The 25,059-nt window shown below is 39.6% G+C and overlaps 1 protein-coding gene across 1 annotated transcript in view; it reads left to right on the forward strand.

Moving 5' to 3' along the window:
• The window catches only part of IQGAP1 (IQ motif containing GTPase activating protein 1), a 99,921-nt gene that overhangs the window by 40,500 nt on the left and 34,362 nt on the right, over positions 1 to 25,059 (forward strand). Inside the window, exons 6-15 of the mRNA XM_060005376.1 lie at positions 5,699 to 5,766; positions 6,848 to 6,961; positions 7,526 to 7,704; positions 8,610 to 8,694; positions 13,017 to 13,180; positions 14,006 to 14,081; positions 14,899 to 15,062; positions 15,280 to 15,440; positions 17,001 to 17,125; positions 19,093 to 19,256. Of these exons, the coding sequence (XP_059861359.1) occupies positions 5,699 to 5,766; positions 6,848 to 6,961; positions 7,526 to 7,704; positions 8,610 to 8,694; positions 13,017 to 13,180; positions 14,006 to 14,081; positions 14,899 to 15,062; positions 15,280 to 15,440; positions 17,001 to 17,125; positions 19,093 to 19,256 (1,300 nt within the window). The remainder of the gene's footprint in view (positions 1 to 5,698; positions 5,767 to 6,847; positions 6,962 to 7,525; positions 7,705 to 8,609; positions 8,695 to 13,016; positions 13,181 to 14,005; positions 14,082 to 14,898; positions 15,063 to 15,279; positions 15,441 to 17,000; positions 17,126 to 19,092; positions 19,257 to 25,059) is intronic.

The following is a 25,059-nucleotide window of genomic DNA, read 5'->3' on the forward strand; positions in this document are numbered from 1 at the left end:
AAAAATAATTTGTAACTATGTGTGGTGATGGAAGTTAACTGGACTTACTATGGTGATCATATCATTATGCTGTACACCTGAAACTAATATAATATGTCAGTCATATCTCAATTTAAAAAAAAAGCAGTTTAGGAGTCACATCTGAATTGAGTGTGTAGCTTGTTGTCCAGGGTATGATGAAAAAGTTTTTGCATTTGCTTCAGAATTTTCAAATAGAATAGAGCACTATTATCTTAACAAAATGGTGAGAAACAGCTGTGTTCTTCTAGGGAGAAAGGATTTATTTATTCCTATAATAACAAAAAATCTTCCTCTAAAAACATAATATAATCTTTCATTATTGATCTAGTGTTTCAGTGAACTATGCATTTCTCTTGAGATGTAGTCCCTTTCTTTTAAATTAAAGTCTCTTAAAAATTATAAAAACTACATACATTTGAAAACTTTTATTGTTTCTCATTTTGTTTCAAGCTGATAAACTGATTTACTAAATACACTGTGTCTTGATACTCTTTGGTAGTACAGTTAAATTTTGGCAACATCTTCAAATAATACCAGCAAATATCAAATGGTTGATTGATAATTTATTAAGTTATCTAGGACCTTGACAAGTCATTTGTTCATTAAGTAATTTTTATGTCAATGCAAAAATAATAAATAGGAACTGAAACAAGGTATAGTTTTATCACAGCTTCATAGTAAATTTGGAAGATGACTTAATTTCAGGTCCTCAGCTCTTAGAATGAACGAAGTACTAAATTGGAGGGAAGAGGTGATATGTCTGGATGGAGGATGGGATGGGAGAGGTGTAGGTGCTAGTAGTATAGTACTTCAGAGTGGTGCAAATTTACTTGATGGCCGTAGGCCTAAAGCAGAAGATGATAGAAGTAAGTATGAGAAGGGACATGAGGATGAGATTTTTTTCTTGGGCTGCTCTTCTTATATAGCATCCTGTATGTGTACTTAATAAATGTTAATTATATGTATGCATGTATAATATATACATTGACCCACAAGAAACCTGTTGTCTCCAGTTTCTGGATCAAATGTTTGCCAGATCCTTGGTATCACTGGAATCAGTGTGAAACCCATAAAGGAGAGAATATAACTGAGGGCTAATAGATCTCTTGTGTGGACTAATGAATGCATTAACCTCCTTAGAGGGTTCCCTCACTAGGCTCTCTCCCTTCTGATCCATCTGCCATGCTGCTGTCAGAGCTCTTTCCAAAACAGCCCTAATGGTATCAGACGCTTCATAAAATATTTTGAGGCTTCCTTTCTAGCCTCACCTCCAGCCATTCTCTCCTGTGTACCTATGTTCTAGTATTTTCAACAAACAGGCTATGTACTCTTGCCTTTGGTTTTGCTGTTTCCTGTGCCTGAAATGCCTTTCTTAAAAATTTATTTATTTATTTATTTTTGGCTGCATTGGGTTTTCGTTGCTGTGCGCAGGCTTTCTCTAGTTGCGGCGAGCGGGGGCTACTCTTCATTGCGGTGCGCAGGCTTCTCATTGCGGAGCACGGGCTCTAGGTGCGTGGGCTTTAGTAGTTGTGGCTCATGGGCTCTAGAGCGCAGGCTCGGTAGTTGTGGCTCATGGGCTCAGCTGCTCCGCGGCATGTGGGATCTTCCCGGACCAGGACTCGAACCCGTGTCCCCTGCATTGGCAGGCGGATTCTTAACCACTGTGCCACCAGGGAAGCCCTGAAATGCCTTTTCTCCTTGGTTTAACGTATGCTTTTCTCCAGGTGCCACCTCAGAATGCTACCATTAATATGTTCTCTTACTTTTTCCCTCTCTGGCAGAATTAGCTACTTACCATCTTTGTGCTCCTTTAGCATTTTATAACATACCTCTTACTTCAAGCATAGTGCTTGTTACATTGTACTCTGGTTACTGTTTGTTCTTATAACTTGCTTTCTTGTGGATTCCTTAGGGACAAGAAGTATTTCCTTTGTTCTTTATCCATGTGTCTTTAGTATCAACACTTAGATGCCTAGCCTATAATCACAATAAATGTGTGTCAAAATTATACATTATAACAAATCTCCCTCTCCCTCCCCCAGCTCAAGGGGGTACTTTCTGTCCTATAAATGAAAAAGGAAATGGTACTTTGTCGAAGGGCTCTTCATGTTTGTCTCTGCTTATCCAATCAAGTTTTAGCTCAGTTCCCACATTCTTGGTGAAGTTTCTCAAATGACCTCAGCTCATTCCTTTTTCTAAACCTCTGGGGGGTTTTTTTGTTTTGTTTTTTTTTTGGTTTAGTTTTGTGTGTGTGTTTTTCGTTTTGTTGTTTGTTTGTTATATATTGCTTCTTTCATATCTTTTCTCCCTATTACATTTATTAGCATCTTAGGGACAGAAGTCATGCCTTACTTTTTTTCCCCCTCCAAGGTACATAGCATAACATTGGACAAACAATGGTAACATGAGAATTTTTAAAAAATTGTTTAGGAATAGGTGATATATTGGAGAATTTTCAGAATGTAGCAATTTCAGATGCATATGTCTGAGCCAAAATCAGCTAAATTCTGAGTATTGTGATTGGCTTAGTGTTCTGTGAAGTCTATGTTGATAACCTTGTGAAGGCTGTACCTACAATGGATATCTGAACTTGGCAGGCACAGCAACTAAGCTGGCAGAATTCCTCTCTGCTAGTTCTGTAGCCACTACTCTCTGCAGTGTAACCTGAGTCCCAGGCCCTCAAATTCTCTGAAGACAGATTGAAGAATTAACTGCCTTTCTAATGATGGAGTCAAAATGAGAAAGGGAGGAAGCCTGCTACTGTTTTCCATTTCTGTTCAATATGCAGTTCGTGCTTAGAAAGTATATACACAGCAGTGTGTTCTGGTTGGTGATTTATGATTTCTTTCCTCCCTTACAGTGTTTTTCCTGAAGGGTATGTAGGAAGTGTTTGTAAGTGCTTGAGCCTCTTCTTTACCTTTACACAGCAGTGTTCAAGGCAGGTTCCTCACTTCACTTACCTGTATTGGGTGAGGCACTGTTTCCCTTTTGGATCAACAGTGATAGAGAAGCTTTATCTTCTTGTTTTCTCCCTTCCTGCCATCTTTTTTTTTTCTCCCTCAGTCTTGACTGGCATTATTCCAGAGATAGTTACTGTACTTTAGTGAGACTAAATTACTCTTGTAGATTACATTCCACTCTCAGATAAGACCCTAATTCTCCATTATTTCAAATATATTTGTATACTTCCTTTCCATTTCCTCTGATGCTTTATCTTTCTAAGAACTGATTTTGGGATTAAATTGGCCCATAATCCTTTATCCTAAATTCAAAAAAACATGCTGAAAGATCTGAAAAATGAGTTTTGGTTTAGTTCAAACTCCTTTGTTGGCAAGATCTGATCAGTATTAATTGAGATTACTTAGAATGTTTATCTACTTAATATGATTATTCATATGTCTCTTTGCAGAAAAGTAATGTATTTGATTAGGGGTGCTTCCCCAAGGCTTGTTGGGGGTGTTTTATAATGCTGTTTACACTGTAAAACTTTCTTTCATAGGTTACTCTACAATCAGTAACAGTAATTGGAATCCAGATAGGCTAACACAACCTCCTTTTCCTCATTGCTATAAAGTATATCTTAGATAGGAAAAGAAAAAGAAATCTGAGCTCAATTACAGGCTGACTATTATAGGTACCTAACAGCTTATTTGTAAGCAGACATAGGAGACTAGGAACAAAGATTGAAAGTGGTGTTTATTGTTAGGAGTTTTAAGTTTTAGCTGTGAGGTTAAATACTTTGGATGCTGGATAAGAGGATCCAAGTGGCCATTATGATTCCATTTAAAACTCCAGCATATCCTTAAAATATTCCTAATAATTAAAATGAGATAAAAGAAAGATGATGCCCATCTGTTTTCTGCTTACCACTCCTCTACTTTTTATAGCAGCTAGTGATATCATTGTAACACCTTTAATTTACTGTTGAAAGATATTAAAAGCTAACTCACTGTTCTTGGGGCTGTGAAAGTGACATGCCCAAGCTTTTGTTAAAAGTGTGGCAGCCACTTTCTTGTTTTAAAGTAGGAATAAAAGAGGAAGAAATTTCTGGAGAAAAATATTTCTACTAATTTAGAATGCAGATGGAACATTGTGTGGGGAAAGTATATAAGGTAAAATGTGTATAGAAAGTTGTTAGCTGTTTGGCTTTGGAAACTTTATTGAATAGATGTAAAATCTTTGCAGAGAGGAACTTCATGTATTTCCATCTTGAGCATTTTATTCTAAAGAAAAGCCCTTAATCATATACGTATGATTTATATTTGCACTTATCTGAGAAAGTGATTAGTTATTGTGGATGTATATATTCTAATGTATTTTTAGAACACTTGATTTTTTTTTTTTTAGATTATGCATTGGGGTTTATTATATGCAGTTTGGGTTCTGATCAGTTCTGTGAATGCAATATGCGTGATACATATTTGTATTTGGATAATATTGAGGTTTATAGGCTATCTGCAAAAACTGTAGACTGCTCTATTGAGTTTCTGTGATTTATTTCTTAGACATTTTTTTATTTCCTCCCTTATTGATAGGCTGTCAGTGTCTTGCTCACGTTAATCCCTGTGGAGTGCCCTTCTGATTTCTTCTTCTTTTTTTAAAAAATAAATAAATAAATAATTTATTTATTTATGGCTGCGTTGGGTCTTCGTTGCTGCGCTCGGGCTTTCTCTAATTGCATCGAGCCAGGGCTACTCTTCATTGCAGTGCGCAGGCTTCTCATTGCGGTGGCTTCTCTTGTTACGGAGCACGGGCTCTAGGCGTGTGGGTTTCAGTAGTTGTGGCACGTGGGCTCAGTAGTTGTGCCTCGCGGGCTCTAGAGCGCAGGCTCAGTAGTTGTGGCGCAAAGGCTTAGTTGCTTCATGGCATGTGGGATCTTCCCGGACCAGGGATCAAACCCGTGTCTCCTGCATTGGCAGGCAGATTCTTAACCACCGCGCCACCAGGGAAGTCACCCTTCTGATCTCTTCTAATTTATTGATTCTGACCTGCTAGAGCCTTAGAATCCAGTTAATCTAACTCATGTTACAGACTTCCATCCATCTGTGAAATATTGATTAATATTTATTAATATATGCCAGGCTCTGGGTAGGCATTGGTAAATAAGACTTTCATTGTCCCTGCCTTCATGGAGCTTAGAGTGTAGGATATTTTTATTTAAAGAGTAAAGATTTATAATATATACTTTATTTAAAACTCTTAAAGTACCTGAATTAAACTTTTCCATCAGTAATATGAATTCAGCTTAAGTAAGATTTGCTGTCTGAATCATTTTTATGAGACTTTTCTAAAATGTCCTGTTACTTAAAACTTACTGATCACAGGAAGGTAAACAGTGAAGAGACTTCACTTATATTTATTATGTTAACATTTATATTAACATCTAATCACACATTGGATTTGTGCTGGAGCTGGGACTTAAACTTGCATCTGCTGATTCCCAGTCCAGTGCTTTTTGCATTACATTATGTGACTTTTTAAGGACCTCCTTGTTATGTAAAACTAAAAAAAGGCTCTGAGGTAAAGTATTGTAACTGCAAAGTGGAATATGGTAGAGTACTGGGAGTCTCTGTGTTCAGAGTGTTTCTGTCCTTTATGCTGATTTTCCCCTTTGAACTTAGAGCAACAGGGAGGTTCAGCTGCGAGGCCTGACTCTTTTGCATATTATATCTTCTAGTTTGTACCTGTTCAAACTAGGCCTGGCTCCTCAGATTCAAGACCTATATGGAAAGGTTGACTTCACAGGTAAGAAGTTACAAACTTGGCAGGAAGTGCTTGATTTATGTGGAAATAACCTGGAGAGTCAACAGTGCAAATCTTAAAGACGTACGGCTTTAAAAACACTGTGCCAACAGAGATTAAAAAAAAGCATGAGTAACCTGCTTCTCCTGCTTCTCCTCTTCTTCCACTAAACTTGGAATTTCAAGCTCTGTTCTCTCAGTTATGACATGGGTATGATTGATAATTCTCAGTTTTCTTATATGTAAGTTAGAAAGAATATTAACATATAGTATGTAAAAAATAATATAATACTAACATGTAACATTAAAGGTTCATGTACAGTGAAAAATCTTTATAACAGTCTTGCCCCTTCCCTTCCAGTGAGCACCAGTTGTAGGCAAGGGAAGGGGAGCGAGATGATACAAAGATGACAATTTACTAATTTTAAAACTTTAGCTTATTTGGGTGGGTGTTTGCTATAGTCAGATGCTTGAAGAGATGGGGGCTTGGGGAGCAAAAGAACAATGGTAATACTGGTTAGGGGTAAGATAGAGTCAAATCTTTTGTAGGCCGGGGAGTTTTAAAAATTGTAAATAAAACTTTTATCTGTGATATTTTTCCTTCCAGAGAAGTTGTTCCCCAGACTTGGGGCAAGGGCCAAACCTTACATGTTGTTTTCTTTATCATTTGGCTTTCTGCCTTAGAAACGAAATTGTGTAATAGTAGCTAGTGATTTGGATTGTAAAGACAGATAACTGGCTTGTGATTCACTTCTTGTTCGAGCTGCCTTTAAAGCTGCTCCATTCGTAAGTTCATTATAGGGAATGCCATAAGTAGCAGTTTGGGAGAACTATTTTCAATAGAGCCAGTCTCATGTTATAGTTATTTCTGATGCTCTTGATAATACTGTGTCTATTGAGTGCATGTTATGTACCGGGTATCATGTTAAGTGCTTTCCATATATTATCTTATTTAAATCCTTCTAACAACCCTAAGAGGTAGATGTCATTTTATCCAATACATTTTGTAGTTGAGGAATCTGTTTCCTTCTCTGTTATGGAAAGGTGTTTAACTTGCTTGTTTGGGTCTTAATTTTTCCCTGTAGAAGAAGAAATCAACAACATGAAGATTGAACTGGAGAAGTATGGGATCCAGATGCCTGCCTTTAGCAAGATCGGGGGCATTCTGGCTAATGAACTGTCAGTGGATGAAGCCGCATGTAAGAAGAGAGAAATTTTGTGGGTTCAAATGGGATTGTTGCTACTACTTTTAATGATTAATACTATAATGATGGTCTTAGACATTAGGAATTTTGCTAGCAAGTTTAGGTCAGTAGATATAGATTTAAACACTACTATACAGTTATCTATGCTATTGTTATTTGGAAATAAGTGAGTGATTTTGATTAAAATAAAAGCACTAGAAAGTGAATTCTACATTTCAGTGCCTTTTGGAGTTTCTTATTTTCTGATGGTGTTTACGTGATGATTAAGGTGAACATTTCCATAACAAATGCTCAGAGGCTCCTTTCAGAGTCTCTTATGAATATTTCCCTGTTAAGATTTCAGATTCAGCATTTCAGACATGGATCACAGGCCGAGCTGTGGGTTTGTGCATCAGAGGAAAAAGACTGGGCTTGAAGATCTGGGGGTCCTCTAACCCCTCCCTCTATGAAAAGGAGCCTCTTTCTGTGATAGGGGGTTGCAGTGTTTGAATGTGTAATGTATATCCTTTACTTTGTATAACCTTAGTGTTCTATGTTTTGAATTTTTTTTTTTTTTAGTACATGCTGCCGTTATTGCCATTAATGAAGCTATTGACCATAGAATTTCAGCTGACACGTTTGCAGCTTTGAAAAATCCCAATGCCATGCTTGTGAACCTTGAAGAGCCCCTGGCTTCCACTTACCAGGATGTACTTTACCAGGCCAAGCAGGACAAAATGACAAATGCTAAAAACAGGGTAAAAATGGAACATTTGATCTTTCTAACTGATTTATATTCTTTCACTGTTTGATATGACTCCATTTTAAAAATCAGTTTTATCGAGGTATTAATTTACATATAGTAAAATTCAACCATTTAAAGTGTACAGTTTGATGGGTTTTGACAAATGTATATGGATGTGTAACCACCCCAAAAGTTCCCACGTCTCCCCTTTGCAGTCAGTCTGTACCTCCTCGTACTCCCCACCCCTGACCCCAGCAACTACCAGTCTGTTTTCGATCACTTTAGTTTATTTTTTTAGAATTCTATATAAGTGAAATGGAGTTACCCAGTATGTAGTCTTTTGGTATTAGATTCTATTTTGACTTCTGCTTCCTTCTTGAGTTTTGTGCAAACCAGTGACAGGCTCTGCGATCTAATCCCTGGATGTACCTGTTCTGCTCAGGTCTGAGGCAAGGATGCAGACTCACAAGTGAGCAGGGCAGGGTTCACCAGTGCTTCCTTCTCTTGCCTGACTCTGGAAGAACCCCTGGGCTTGTTATTTACAAGTGGATCTGCTTTTTTTTTTTGTGGCCTCTCCTGTTGTGGTGCACAGGCTCCGGACGCACAGGCTCAGCGGCCATGGCTCACGGGCCCAGCCGCTCCATGGCATGTGGGATCTTCCCGGACCGGGGCACAAACCTGTGTCCCCTGCATCGGCAGGCGGACTCTCAACCACTGAACCACGAGGGAAGCCCAGATCTGCTTTTTATGTGTTTAGTTACAGTTGTGTAGCATTCTGCTCTTTTCTTTATTAAGGATTTTAAGCCACACCCTTACTTGCTGTTGGTTCTGTAGTGGTGGGGGAGGAGCACAAATATATTTCTGTGGTCTTCTTAGAGACCTGAGCTAATTTAGTTACACTTTCTTATTCATCTTCAGACAGAAAGCTCTGAGAGAGAGAGGGACGTTTATGAGGAGCTGCTCACTCAAGCTGAAATTCAAGGCAATATAAATAAAGTCAACAGTAAGTATGTCCCCACATCAGGCACCTAAAAGAATGTGACAGAATAATGTGGCAGCTGTTGATCTCTTCTTGGACCTATGGCATGGTTTAAGTTTGTTTATTTCAGACATTCATGGGTTTGCTTAGGAACTGTTACTCATTTACTTAAGTCTTTTGTGTTCATACGTCTTCTCTTTGGGCTACCATTGTCCTCAGACAGGCCCCCACTCCTCCATCTATTCATCTACTGTAACTTACAAACTGGATATTTTGGCTACGGTTTCACTCTTTCACCCTGTGTTAGACACCTAAATCTGAATAGGGATTTCATTTTCCTGTTTTTATTTATTTATTTATTTTTAAATTTAAAAGAACAATTTATTTTTGGCTGCGTTGGGTCTTCGTTGCTGCACATGAGCTTTCTATAGTTGCAGTGAGAGGGGCTACTCTTCATTGCAGTGCACGGGCTTCTCATTGTGGTGGCTTCTCTTATTGCAGAGCACGGGCTCTAGGCGCATGGGCTTCAGTAGTTGCAGCACACGGGCTTAGTAGTTGCGGCATGCGGGCCCTAGAGTACACGGGCTTCAGTAGTTGTGGCGTGCGGGCTCACTAGTTGTGGCTCGCGGGCTCAGTAGTTGTGGTGCACGGGCTTAGTTGCTCTGCAGCATGTGGGATCTTCCCGGACCAGGGATCAAACCCGTGTCCCCTGCATTAGCAGGCGGATTCTTTATCACTGCACCACCAAGGAAGTCCCTATTTTCCTATATAGTTTTGTTTTTCTTTTAAAGAGTAATACAAGTTATCCAGAAATAAACAACAAACAAAAAATTAGACCCCATCACCTAGGATAACCACTCTTGATATTTTTAACATATCCTTCAAAACATATATTTAAACAAAAATGAGATTGTACTGTTCATATTGATTTTGTGTATGTTGCACACTTTTGAAAAACTAACTTCTTGAAAGTGTCATTTTCATTTTGTTACTCTTCTTCAAAAGAACCTGCATTAGTTCCTTATTACTTGCCAGACAAAAGGCAGATCCCTAGCCTGGTGGAGTTCTTTATGTAGTATTTTATGCATATAACTCTATAGAAACTCATGTGCCTAATTGTCTCCCATATTCATTGTTTATTTCATGACTCATGAAAAATGGCTATGGAGTTGTTCAGAACTGGGATTTGATCTCTTGCCCTCGTAGTAATAGCTGTGGGAATTGGGTATGTGTGGCATAGAATCATTATACGAATGATGAGATAATGTATGTCAATTGCCTGGTATTTAGTAAGCAGTCAGTAAACAATATTATTATCACTTTTGTTAATCATGTAATCTCGCCATTGTAATGCCCTCACGCCTCATCTCTTACTTAATCCAAATTATACCCATCATTCAAGATTCAGCTCAGTTCTCACCTCAGTGCCCATCCTAGCTCACAATATACTTGCCTTTCACATGTCCTACTGCATTTATATGCTAAACCACACAATTTTGTTCTTAATTATGTATTGTCTTAATTGCTTGCTTTTTGTTTCTGATACATTTATAAACTTAAAGTAGAGTTTACTTCTGAGTTCTGCTTTTCAAATCCTCATAATTCCTAGAATAATAGGGTTAGACTCACCAAAAGAACTAAAAAACCTTGCTTGATTCAACCAGACTTGATCTTATCTTGATCAAGATAATAATAATAGTAAAAGTAATCAGTGTCCTCTTCGTTCCTTTGGAGATCCCAGTTTCTCACTTGAACTAATACTCTGAATAACTGGAGTGAATTTATAAGATTTTACCAACTCCATGTGATAGGGAGTTCTAAATCCTGACCAGGAGTCTTTGTATTCTGTTCCATTCTGGCTCATTTAGGATAATAGCTTTCTGAACAGAGTGATAGTTCCATTCACGTATGGGTGATTTGTTGTGCTGTATCTGTATGAATACTACTTAAGTCAGCAAGTATAAACTAGAATGCCCTTGTAGTTAGTTCTCTGTGTGAGAAGAAAGTCCAGCACATTTCCTGCTGCATACACCGCGTAAAATACTCTTTTATTTACTAAGGGATTTTTTCTCTACCATGTTGTCTGGGATTTTTTAGCCTTATAGCCCTACCTGGCTAATTGTATTAGAGTCCGTTATAAACTTATAAGGAGAGAAACATATGTATATATTTTTAAAGTGTTTCATGCATATTGTTCTCATGTGGTCAGAGGAGCAAAATAGTAAAAATTCCCTCAAATAGCTTTCAGTATAGTGAGGAAGGTAAATAGTCAAATGAATAATTTCAGGGCAACTTGGTTAGAACAATACAGTGAGTAATTTCAAGGCACCAAAGGTGTGTGAAGTACAGTCATAGAATAAAGAAAAGAATGATGACTTTTCCTCGAGGTTTGTATCTGAACCTTCACTGGGGTTCTTAGGGTAGTTAAGAAGGTGAGGATAAGGCAGAATTCCCCATAGGGGGACAAGCTTTTCCTAATAGTAGAGAAAGTCTGAGACAAGGGAAAGTTGTATGGTAGGAAGATAGAGGGACTTTAGGTCCTGGGAATCATCTTAATGTAATAACAGATAAGATTCTTTCCCTAGGGCTTGAGAAGCCATTCACGCTGCCCCAGAAGAAAGCTGCAGGCCAGATAGTTAAAAATGAGAAAAAGTTTTTATTTTTTGTTAAGTAGGATAAGGAAAATTAGAGTTAGGTAATTAAAGCATAGTGGGAGAAAGTGTTTAAATAATGTTGTAAACTTTATAGTATTAGTAAATGTTCATTTAAATATTTACATATTTAAGTAGTAAGTTTACATTTCTAGTAAAAGCATAATTGACCAGATGCCTTTGCAGATGGATAGTCTGAGATTCTGCATTGCATACGTAGAGGAAACCTGCTTGTTACCTATATTGCTTTTGTTTTCTGTCCCCCACTACTACAAAAACTTCCTGAAGATGGAGATAACCTGTCTGCTTTGTTCATGGCTGTGTTTGCAGCAGGTGCCTTGGTCTGTGTTGTTGAAAAATGCTCGTTTAGTTGGCTAATGGCCACATAGACCTGCAGCCATGATTCAAGGAGCTGCTCACCTCCTTCGTGTGGTGATCAGTGAGCTGAATTGCAGGGGATGTTGGGAAGAAGGAGACAGTCTCTTAGGAATCTAACCTTTTCATCCTTTCACCTCTTGGTGTTATTTTTTAGTTCTAGTTTGAGACTTTGTTTTCTCTTGCACTGTTTTGTTTCTTTATAACAGCTTACATTAATTTTCGTTTTGTTTCTTTACTAATGAAAACAGTTAAAATTGATAAATACTGCTATGCCCCAAATATTTTAATTTTTAGTATTTTATTATTGACTTTTTTTTGCTACTTTGGTGGTAAAATCATATGGTCATTCCTGGGTGGGACATGGGAGGGCGAACTCTATATTCTCTTCTAAAATAGGAAAGCTGAAAATAATACAATAATTATGATTTTCCAGTGGCTGTCATTTCTGAAATCAGAAAGTACGATATGTTGACTTTCAACTTAATAATACCTTATTTATTTTACAATATAAAAGTACTTTCATGTATATGATTTTATTTAATCTTATGAGGAGGGTATCTTTGTTATCATTTTCAGATGAAGGAAAGTCTGCATTTTTACTGTTGGATAATAAAGCCCTTGTGTGACGTCAGGTTCTGTGACTAGAAGTAGAGAATATTGAGGTGGTGTAGAGAGCCCCTTCCACTCCACGCAGTCAGACCAGCCTTGATGTCTAAGCACTGCTTTGGGCAGAGTACATTCACCAGAGTACACCAGGATAATGAAGGGATTCAGAATGATGCTGTATAAGAAATGGTTGGAGGAACTAAGGTTCTTTAGTCAGGAGTAGACAGTCACAGGGAAGGGGGTTGGATGTATTCAAGTATCAACTCTAGGGTGGGAGCTTTAACAATTTTTATAAACAGAATTGTCCAGAGATGTAGTAAATTGCTGTGTGGGATACCTTCTCCTGTATAGTAGTTTAGTCTGGATAATGACTTGGCATTTTAGAGGGAATTTAGGCATGTGTTATTGGTGCTTCTTATATTGCTGACCATATTGGTGCCAAGCTCTCTGCATCTAGAAGCTTTTAAGTAGGCCTGGGGTGTGATCCAGGAATCTGTTAAATCTGAACAACCTGGGAACCCCTGGATGTGATGACTTTAAGGTTCTCTTCCAACCCCAAAGTCTAATGCTTCTGTGATACTCCAGAATAAAAGCTATCTAATTATATTTCCCTGATCTGGAACTGGGATTGGTTTTCAGGAAGGAAAAAATATTCTAGGCTATAATGTTAACATAGTTTTTTCTTAAGCGTTTGCCTTTTTTCCTCCTCAGTGTTTGCTGCGTTAGCGAATATAGACCTGGCTTTGAAGCAGGGATCTGCACTGGCCTTGTTCAAGATTCTGCAGTCACCAGCGCTGGGCCTTCGAGGACTGCAGCAGCAGAATAGTGACTGGTACCTCAAGCAACTCCTCAGTGATAGACAGCAGAAGAGAGAGGTAAAAGTACCCTGAGTTGCACCTGCAAGAGTTTATATACATCCTTTTGAATCCCATGCTGTTGTGTCAAGGTATATATGGGGCTTTTTTTCCCCCCTAATATAACTTTTTCTCCTGCAGATGAATTAGGCTGTTTAATATACTCAGGTAAAGTACACATTGTCTTCAGCTCTCTTTTGCTTTTAGAGTTGTAAATCGTCTTTTAAAATAAACATTGCCCATCCCGGCAAGTGAATCTGACCACCCCTTCACTTGAAGTCCCTTAAATCCCCAACTAAAAGCCATTGGGGAGAACCTGAAATTTTTTATTCTTACTTCAGGAATTTCCACTTTTAAAAAACCATACCTGATGAGTTTCCTCTGGCCAACACTGGGAAAGTACTTAATGTGCAGTAAGAGTAGACTGTGTGGGACTTTATGGTTTTCTTTTTTGAGAACAAATATGAGGGGATTTCTTTTTTTTTTTTCTTTTTCTAAATAAGGACAAGTATACATTTTACAAATCCTCAGCATTGGCCAGAGGAAGCAGCATTAATGTGCTAATGATTCTACAAACATTTTATCTCAGAACATTTTGATGCTCTTTACAAAATATATTTTTTTAATGTGCTTATATCAGGAGAGTCACTCTACCCGAGATTTGACAAGGGCATTCGGCTCTCGCTCAGGCTGCCGCTTTGGCTGTGTGTAGCCTGAAGCTGTCTCTTATGCCTGTGGCTCTCTGTCCCTAGTGACTGCTGTTGAGATATGAGAACTACAAGGCCCGGAGGCCTAGGCAGGAGTCATCTTTACCTAAGTGTTCTTTGCTTTTCTCACGGTGGTCAGGCTGAGGCCCTGCAGAAGGAGGAGCTACAGTCTGGAGTGGATGCCGCAAACACTGCTGCCCAGCAGTATCAGAGAAGTAAGAGTCCTCTCAGCTGCGTGTCCACTGAGATCCTGAGTAGGGGAGGAAAGTGGCTTTGTGTCGTTGAGGGACCTGAGGTTAGATTCTGTCATTCCTCACCCCACCCCAAGGCTACTAGCTGCAGTCAACTACCAGGTACCTTTGGTGGCAGAAGGGTTCCTCCAGTTTTAAAAGTAGAACCGGAGTCAGCGTAGGCTCACTTTGGCTAGGAAGCTCGTGCTTACGTGGTTGGTTAGGGAAGCATCTGGAGGAGACAGGACTAGGGATTGATTGGCAAGATTTGTATGTTGAGAGACAGGAGAGAGGGGTGTTCCTAATATGGGGCAACAGGGGAAGAGGAAGTGTGAGCAGAGGGACAGAAGGTGAAAGATGTATTATGGAACAGTGGGTAGAATAAAATTTTTGTAGATGTTTTAGGCTGAGTTGTGTAAGATAAAGGCTTGGAAAGATTGTGGGAAGCTTTGAATGGCAGCTTAACAAGCTAGTTCTTTGCCAGGCTCCCCTCTGTAGGGGAAGGATGTCTTAGGTAGAGCGTAGTGGTGGCAGGCAGGATGATTTGGAGTGGAAAGAAAAAAGGGGTGAGGAGAAGAGGAGGCTGCTTTTTAGAGACAGATTTATTGAGATGTAGTTCACATACCATGCAGTTCACCCTCATACAAAGGAGGCTGTTTTCTAAAGATGAAAGTTCTACTTCAAACGTCATGGCTAATAGCTTATCCACAGAATATAACTTTCTTCTGTGAAAATTGGCATCTGCTTCCCCTCGGGCCTCTCAAAGCCAGCTGCCTTTGTGACCTCCTTGTTCTCTACCCAGGACTGACAGCAGTGGCAGCGATCAATGCTGCAATCCAGAAGGGTGTTGCTGAGAAGACTGTTATGGAGCTAATGAATCCCGAAGCCCAGCTGCCCCAGGTGTTTCCATTTGCTGCCGATCTTTATCAGAAGGAACTGGCTACCCTGCAGCAACAGAGTCCTCAGGTGAGTTAACTGAACCTGTGCTGTTTGTGAGCAAAACAGAGTGGACGTGAATTTAAAATTTAATACCCACTTCTTGGTGTAGTTAGGTAGAGGGGTTTTTTTTGTTTGTTTTGTTTTACTGGAAACTTAGACTCGTTATGGTTTTATTAAACTTCTGACCTCCCTTGGTATTCCAGAATGTCTTTCCTTATTCTTTCCCCCCTCACTTTCTGTACAGCATAGCCTCACCCATCCTGAGCTCTCTGTTGCAGTGGAGATGTTGTCATCGGTGGCCCTAATCAACAGGGCGCTGGAATCCGGAGACATGAATACAGTGTGGAAACAGTTGAGCAGTTCAGTTACAGGCCTTACCAATATTGAAGAAGAAAACTGCCAGAGGTGGGTGCCCAGAGTGCTGGGTTGAATCCATTAGGTAGCTGTCACCTCTGTCTTTCGTGTGCCAACACTCTTATTTTCTTTGCAGGCATTGTGACTTCAGTGTGATTGTCTTTTATTTTTTCTATTTTGATACATTTTATTCTTTACTATGCTGAAGGTTTTGTAGTAAATTACAGATATAACATTCCACTCCTAAATTTATAAGTATACTTATTTAAAACAATGAGGATGTTATATAGCCAAAATAACACTCTTATACCCTGACAAATCAACAGTACTTCTTTAATACTTTCTAAACCTAGTCCATTTTCGTACTTCTTGTTCCAAAACTGTTTGTTTTTTCAGCTGGTTTGTTCAAACCAGGATCCAATCCAGGACCACATGTTAACATCTGATTATTGTGTCCCTTTGGTATCTTTTAATCTAGCATTGTCCGTTTCTTTATGACACTGACATATTAAAGAGATGGGGCCAGTTGTCCTATAAAATGTCCCATCTTCAGTTCTGGTTGCTTCCTAATATTTGGTTTATTCCTGTAAATTGTAAATTAGGTCTAAAGACTTGTCAAGATTCAATTAAATATTTTTGGCGACGTGTGTTTCATATTTTCTCATATCAAGAGGCATATAAAATCTGCTTGTCCCCACCATTAGAGATACTAAGGGACATTAATCCCTCCAATTGCATATTTATTTTTCTCCCTTATCACCAGAACATAATTTTTTTTTTTTAATGTAACTTTTTTTTTTTTTTTGGCTGCCTCGGGTCTTCGTTGCTGCTCGTGGGCTTTTCTCTAGTTTGTGGCGAGCAGGGGCTACTCTTCGTTGCGGTGCACAGGCTTCTCTTTGAGGTGGCTTCTCTTGTTGCGGAGCATGGGCTCTAGGCCTGCGGGCTTCAGTAGCTGTGGCTCACAGGCTCTGGAGCCCAGGCTCAGTAGTTGTGGCACACAAGCTTAGTTGCTCCGCGGCATGTGGGATCTTCCCGGACCAGGGCTCGAACCCATGACTCCTGCATTGGCAGGCATATTCTCAACCACTGCACCACCAGGGAATCCCCAGAATATAATCATTTTTGTACCTTTTGCAGCATCAAAATGTCCAGTTCCCCATTAACCATTCATCTAATATTTTTAACCCCAATTGATAATCCTTGCCTAAATCCATATACTTTCAGTAAGAGTTGCTGAATGGTGATTTGTTGATCTGTCATTCCTTCTGTGTTTGTTAGCTGGTGTATGGCCTTGTTTTCTTGTCTTTAGAGGGATTGCTTGAGCTGCTGCCACTGACTCCAGAGTTGGTCTTACTTGGAATTCAGAACATGTAATATAAATAGGCCGTTAAGAATAAGTGATATCCTTGCATTTTTACACTTTGCTCAAGGTAACTCCTCGGTCCCAAAGCTGACCTCTAGAATACATCAAGCTGTTGGGGTTCCTTAGCTATCTCTGTTCCTTGGATCCTTTGCCCCCATGTCTTCTCATTCCTGTCAACCAAAATAATCCTGAAGGTCCCTTTTCTTATGTTGCACTTCATTGTCTCTTTTGTTGGGGGAATGGAGCAGGTATCTCGATGAGCTGATGAAACTGAAAGCTCAAGCAGATGCAGAGAATAATGAATTTATTACGTGGAATGACATCCAAGCTTGTGTGGACCATGTGAATCTTGTGGTGCAGGAGGAACATGAGAGTGAGTAATCTACTTCCCGTCCCCCCAGATAATGTCACAGTTACAGATAATGTGATTCCATGAGCTGGTTCTAAACACTACTCCCGGGAGGATTTTTGGAAATTGGAAAAAAAAAAAAAATCTGTCTCAAAAAGCTACAGTTGTATATTGTTTTCGAAACACCAGGCAACTGCTATGATTAGATAAGTATGTAATAAGAACTAAAATTTTCAGGAGGCGAATTGAACATGATCTGTTATTTTTAAATGCTATTATAAGAAGTGGTTCTGACACTGACTACCTGGAGTTAGGTCATATTGCACAGATTGAGGGCACAGTCCTCCCCAAGACTCCTCTCACTTTAGACACCAGCCTTAATCTCTGGAGTTCCCAGGTCACCACACTTCTGAAAAACTGGCTATATATTCAGGGGTTCCCTCTATCCCCTCAGGTTCAATAATTGGCTAGAATGACTCACAGAACTCAGGAAAGCACTATACTTACGGTTATAGTTTTATTGTAAAGAATACAAATCAGGATGAGTCAAAAGAAGAGAACAGGAGGGCAATGTCTGGTAGGGTCCCAAATTCAAAGCTGCTGTATCCTCAGGGTGTGTTGCCCTCCTAGCCCATTGATGAGTATCACAACCAGGGAAGCTCACCTGAGCTTTGGATATCCAGAGTTTTTAGTGGGGCTTCGTTCCATACAAATAATGGATTGAATTATGGCCAGCTATTGGCCAAGTAATTGAATTCAATTTCCAGTCTGCTTCTCCTCCCTGGAATAGCTGGGCTGATATTCTGAGATCACATGGCTCAAAGCCCCAATCTTCTAATCACATGGTTGGTCTTTCCAGCGTGACCAGCCCCTATCCCAAAAGTTTCTAGGGGCCCACCAGCAGTCACCTGGTTGGCATAAACTCAGGTGTGGTTCTAGGGGCCCACTATGGATAATGAAGATACTCCTATCGCTTGGGAAATTCCAAGGGTTTAGAGCCTCCTTTCCAGAAACCAGGGACAAAGACCAGCCAAATTTTTTATTATACAACAGAGTCTTTACAAAAGTAGTCCAGTTGGATGAGATACCTGAGGAGTGACTATTTCTAGTTTTAATTAGTGTTTCCTGTGAGAAATATTCAGTGATTTAGTGGGAAGAGTCTTCCCTTGGAGTAGGAGACCCTGAGCTTTGATTCTCTGTCTCTTACTTGTTTGCTGTGTGGTGTAGGAGAGGAGATTCCTAAGACTCATCTTTTTTTTCTATAAAAATGTTGAACTAGGTGACTTTTTTTTTTTTTAATTTATTTCTTTTTTTGGCTGCGTTGGGTCTTCGTTGCTGTGTGCGGGCTTTCTCTAGTTGCAGCGAGCGGGGCCTACTCTTCGTTGTGGTGCGTGGGCTTCTCACTGCGGTGGCTTCTCTTATTGCAGAGCATGGGGTCTAGGGGCATGGGCTTCAGTATTTGTGGCATGTGGGCTCAGTAGTTGTGGCACAGGGGCTTAACTGCTCTGCGGTATGTGGGATCTTCCTGGACCAGGGTTTGAACCCGTCCCCTGCATTGGCAGGCAGATTCTTAACCACTGCACCACCAGGGAAGTCCCACTAGGTGACTTTTAAGATCCCTTGAACTCTTGACTTTTCGTGAATCAAGAATGGTTTTGATCACACATTGGAGTATACTTGAAAGCTATCCTTTATAAAGCCAGTTTCATCAAAATCCTCATCACTCTTAAGTTAGGGCAAGTAAAAATAAAACAAAAGGACTTGAGATTTCAATAGGAATATGGATATAAGGGAGTTTACTTAGTTGAAAAAAACCACTAAATTTAAAGGAAAAAGATTTAAATGCTGTTTAATATTATGAATGACAAATTGTAGTTTGAATCATGGTAACTCTTGGATAGAGGATTTATGGTCACTTACCATGTTTAAAGACTGTTTTATTTATACAATTTCTTAATCTAAAAAATAACCTTTTGTCCATTCATATTTAGGGATTTTAGCCATTGGTTTAATTAATGAAGCCCTGGATGAAGGTGATGCCCAAAAGACTCTGCAGGCCCTGCAGATTCCTGCAGCTAAACTCGAGGGGGTCCTTGCAGGAGTGGCCCAGCATTACCAAGACACGCTGATCAGAGCAAAGAGAGAGAAAGCCCAGGTGAGTGGCACTAAATTGTTCCTTTTTGTTCCGAGAACTCCATCCCTCCTAGAACGGAGATAGAGGTAGGGGTGTTCTCTCAATGACTATTTCCTGGGCACCCTTAGATTCAGAGCACTGGAGGGACACATAAGAGTCATAGACTCTGCCCTCCAGAAGCTTATGCTATTTTACATATTTGGTTTTTTTGTTGTCCTTTGTTGTTATGGTTATAGACACATCTCTTATGTCTCTTTAAAGAAATTCTCAATTGAAATATAAGATCCAGAAAAATGTGTCAGTTATTTAAGTGTACGGTTGTATAAATGTTCAGAAGTGAGCATACCTATGTAATTGGTGCTCGGATTATAAAAAGCATTAACAGAAACCCCCTTATATCCCCTTACATCCTTATTCACCTCCCCACTCCCCAGGAATAAACCACTATCCTGATTTATTCTAGCACATGTCTTTTGGTAAATATATGTATGCATTTCTATTAGGTATACATTTGGAAGTGGAATTTGTGGGTCATAGGGAATACATATGTTAAGCTTTAGTAGGTAGTGCCGTAAAGTTTCTTTTTTTTTAGTTTAAATAATGGCTTTATTGAGATATAATTCACATACCATACAGCTCACTGTTTTGTAGTATACAATTCAGTGGTTTTTTCGTCTATTCACAGAATTGTGCAACCATCACCACAATCAATTTTAGAACATTTTCATCACCCCCAAAAGAAACCTGTGTAGGTAGTCACTCCTCATTTCTCTCAATCTCTCCAGTCCTAGGTAACCATCAGTCTACTTTCTGTCTATGGATTTGTCTATTCTGGACATTTCGTATAAATGGAATCATACAATGTGTGGTCCTTTGTGACTGGCTTCTTTCTCTTAGCTTGGTGTATCCAAGCTGTAGCATGTATTAGTATTTTCTTTTTACTGTTGAATAATATTCCATTGTATGGCTGTACCACATTTTATTCATTTATTCATGAGTCAGTGATCATGTTTCCACTTTGTGGCTAGTTTGTTGAGGAAATGGATGAGATTTACTCCTTTTTTAGTCCTCTTGCTGAATAGGAAGTTGCCATGTTGCTTTAGGAAGCCCTAAAAGAAATTCTTAATTCAGGGGGTCAGATTCCTTCTGGGAAGCCAAAAGTGGTAAAACAGATCAGGGCTTTTGTGTTAAGGGAGCTATTGTACACCGACAGCCTTGTGGGCTCTAGAAGTTTGGGTTGTGGGGGAGGAGCTGTGGATAATATAATGTTGATAGATCTCATTTGATTCCATTGTCATGAGAGTAGTTGACATTACTGTGTCCTAAACATATAAGTGTAGCAAGTACCAGGTTCCTTTTAAGAGGGTCATTGCTGGGCTTCCCTGGTGGCGCAGTGGTTGAGAGTCCGCCTGCCGATGCAGGGGACACAGGTTCGTGCCCCGGTCCGGGAAGATCCCACATGGCCGTGGAGCGGCTGGGCCCGTGAGCCATGGCCGCTGAGCTAGCGCGTCCAGAGCCTGTGCTCCGCAACGGGAGAGGCCACAATAGTGAGAGGCCCGCGTACAGCAAAAAAAAAAGAAAAAAAAGAGGGTCATTGCTATGCATGTCAGTTGATCCTGTGGTGAAGGTTGAATCACAACCCCCATTTTGTAGCGAGGAAATCTAGACAAAGGCATTAACTGATTTTACTTACTCAAGTGAGAAGCGGTTGGCTGTAGGGAAGCTGTAAATAGAGGCCTGTCTTTGATATCAGTTTACTGGATCAGAGCTTCCCAAACTTGACTGATGACTAGAACGCTGGAAAAGTCATTTTAAAAATACAGATTCCTAAGCATTAATTCTATTTCTGCTAATTCAGAATCTCTAACCTGGGGCCTGGCTGCAATGATTCTCTGTAGGCCAGTGGTGGTAGTGTTATTTTTTGCTGCCTTATTAGTCCGAAAGGAGTCTTATATCCGGTCCAACTGACAGAGGAATGGGCTTTGAAAGAATAAGCTAGGTCTGAGTCCATGTCTAAAAAAGGAAAGTAGATTGAGGATATAATTTGTACCAGCTCTCACACATGTGATGGGCCTTACTGCTCCTTTTGTTTGGATCATAGGAGTTAAACTTTTATTAGAGGATGTGACTAGAGTTTGAAGCATTTCCTTTTGCTGTGGAATAACTTTTCAGAGTTCATCAAAGGCAGAGGAAGGGGAGAGTTAGAGGAAAATGTGCTTAACAGTGCCGTGCTCAGATGGGTAGACTATACTTTAGGTGTAATTGTCTTTTTTTAAGCCTCAGCTCAGCTTTTAAGTTCCTCTTGGGAGTAGTTTTAAAAATAATCATCTGAGTTCCAAATTTAGCAAGCAAAAGATCTTTAAATTTGATCTGTTTTTCTTGTAATATCTTTCTGTCTGGTTTTGGTATCATAGAATGAATGAATTGGGAAGTGTTCCTTCCTCTTTTATGTTTTAGAAGAATTTGTAGAGGATTGATATTAGTTCTTTAAACATTTGGTAGAATTCACCGTTGAAGCCATATGGTCCTGAATTTTTGGTTTTGTTTTTGTGGGATATGTTTTGATTACTGATTCTATCTCTATATTTGTTATAGGTTTGTTCAGATTTTCTTCAAGTAAACTGCCTCTTTCTCTTTGCCTTTAGGGAATTCCATTATGCATATATCTTCTCTTTACTCAAATCTGCTGAATCCCTCTAGTGAATTTTTCATTTCAGTTATTATATTTTTCAACTCCATAATTTAATCTGGTTCTTTTTTAAAAAATGTATATTCTCTATTTGGTGAGACATTGTTCTCATACTTCCCTTTAGTTCTTTAGATATGGTTTCCTTTAGTTCTTTGAACATACTGAAGATAGCTGATTTAAGTCTTTGTCTACTAAGTTCAATTTGGACAGTTTCTGTTGTCTGTTTTTTTCCTGTTTGGACCATGCTTTCTTGTTTCTTTGCATGTCTTGTAATTTTTGGTTGAAAGCTGGACATTTTAATAATAATGGGTCAACTTTGGAAATCAGATTCTACCCCCTCCTCAGGGTTTATGGTTGTCCCTGTTTGTTTCTGCTGTTTGTTTAGTGATTTTCAAGTCTGTATTCTTTGTCATGTGTGTCCACTGAAGTCTCTGCTTGGTTAGCTAGTGGTCAGCTAATGATTAGTCAGAAATTTCCTTAAATGCCTAGAACCAATAAAGCTCCCAGCCTTTGCTGAGGGCCTTTGTGTGTGTTGGGGCATGCCCTCGACTCTCAGCCAGGCAGTTTACAATTTTGCTTTACCCTTCACTTCATGCTTGCCCAGAGCCTCAAGGTCAGCCAGAGGTCAGAGCTTACAGCCTTATCAGATCTCTTCTGAGCATGTGCATAGCCCATAATGCACTATGACCTTCTAGATTCCCATCCCAGGAATTTGTCAGAGCTTTTCAAAGCTCTCTGTGGACATCTCATTCTCTAGCTTTTCCTTTTAAGCTTTTTGGTTAACCTATTATTTGCCTAAGTTTTTACCCACTGCCCCAGGCATCTGTGATGTGAAGCAGTTACCTCTGTTTTGGACAAATACCCCTGGAGAAAAGGCTGTTTGCACTGGGCAAGCTCTAAGTCAGGTCAAATAAAGACAGCCTAGCTGTGGTCTTCCAGGGAACTACCTAACATGGCAACTAATGACAGTTCTGTGGGAATAGATAGGGCTTTGAAGGAGGTAGGTGTTTATGGGGTGGGGGCGGAGGGGGGTGGGCAGAGCACAAATGGGAATAGGGCAGTTTAAGTGCCATAGGCCTCACTGTTCTTACTGAGAGTCAACTGTTCTTGAATAAACTCTCTCTGATTGCTGCAAGCCTTTGGTTCATTTCTGTAGTTTTGAAAAAGTTGATTCTGATGACTTTTGTCAGTGTTTTTGTTGCTTTTATGTAGGAGGGGATATTCAGAGGTCCTTCCTCTACTGTTTTCACCATTGTCAGTTCTCTCTTCATTTAAATTTAGTGCCTTTGGAATACTTGTTAAAAGTGGATTACTGGTCACTGGGTAGTATTGTTTGAATGCCAAGACAGAGATATCAGGAATTCTCAAGGAACTCATTTTATAATTACAAATATGAATGATTTTTAAGTCTGGCTTCTCCTCCCCCACCCCACAGTCTGAGTGTACACAGACAGGCATACATGCATGTAGCTAAAAATCAGCTGGTGTGCACTGACATGGCTGTACCAGTTGTTAGAATATTGAATACTTTTGTTTGGTACATTGCTCCTGTCCCAGGCCTCCCAAATGTGTTCCACCCCCAGTTCTAGCTCTTTCCCTGAACTTCCGCTATGAGCAACTGGAGAATTAACACCTAAACCAGCAAGGGGCCATGAGATCTCTGCTCCACTCTGATTGATCAGTGCTTGTGTTGATAAATATGTTGTATAGATTCATGTGTGTGTGTTTACATGTGTATATGGTAGGTATGGAGTGGTTTATATGTATATATAGCATAGTTTACATATGTGATGAGCGATAAAACATTATATTTATGTTACACATATATGTATCTATAATATGTTACATATATATTATCAGTACATATGTGTAATATTTTATCAATCATGACACACGCATCCATGCCACATATAATAGGAGAGACTTTTAAGGAGGTTTTAAGGGGTGAGAAGTGCCCTTTGCAAGTGTGTGTGTTTGTGCTTTCCGAATATATACACACATATATGTATGGTAGCCATTCTTTCATCTCTTTTCCCTTTCTTTTCGCCGTGTCTTGTGGCTTCTCCACCTCTTTTACCTCTAGTCATTGCCCACTCGTTTGGTTCTTATCTCTGGTCCCTATCTCTTTACCTCTTCTAAAATGCAGTCAGTGTGCTTCTAAGTGTCAGTCAGAGTTGTTAGGGATGTTATTTCAGTATACTTTATATAGCATTTTCACATTAAATCTATTTTATCTCAGTATTTTCCACAATATGTCGTTCAGGGTTTTAACTCTCTACTGAGTGATTTGAGTTAATCTTTAGAGCAAACTTTAACAGGAGGATGTTGGGTTTTGTCATCTTATTCGATCTAATTGGAGCAGAGAGAGCCTGTTCTTTCCTCACACTGGGATGAGCAGGTGTATGTCACCGATCTTGCCTCCATCAGTCTGGTGAGGGGTATTTCTATATATCATTTTCCCCTGATGTACTGCTCCATTGTTGTTGTTGTTTTTTCCTCCTCTCACACCACAGCTCTGTACCTTGTTTCTTAGGGGGGAGTATGTATGGAAGTGTTTGCTTTAATCCTTCTGCTTTAGTCTGTCCGGGGCAGAGAAGACAGAACTCTGAATGGTCAGAAATCATGATAAGCTGCGCCTTTCTCTGGATGCAAGGAAGGTTGTGCCAAGCCCCCAGGCTTTGCTTACAGTAGACTCTGCTCAGAGCCGTCTGACGCGTGCATTAGCCTAAAACTGAGCCAGAAGTGGCCTGGTTCTGTGGAAATACTTGCTTTGGGGGTGCAAGGGTTTTTATGCCACTTGTCTTGGAGACTGCACCTTCAGCCGTCTAGCTTATGACTTCTCATTTTAAGTTGTTGCTGACTCATTGTATCATCTCGTATTGAAACTATTGCTTAGCATTGCCAGTATTTATTCGTATGACTCTAGGGAATTGTGTGTGGCCATTTTCTATTTTCAGTAACAGAAGCTGACCAGTGGTAGAAAAGTGCTAAGTTCTGCAGCTATTAGGTGACTTGTTCTTGCATTCTATTTATCGGGTTACTCTTTTCCTTTCCCAAGACTATGAGCTTCTTAAATTGGGATGGTGCCTCTTATGATTGTAAGTTAAATGATCTTTCTAAAACTCTGAATTACAG

The sequence above is a fragment of the Delphinus delphis genome, chromosome 2 (assembly GCF_949987515.2).
Source record: "Delphinus delphis chromosome 2, mDelDel1.2, whole genome shotgun sequence".
Lineage (NCBI taxonomy): Eukaryota > Metazoa > Chordata > Mammalia > Artiodactyla > Delphinidae > Delphinus > Delphinus delphis.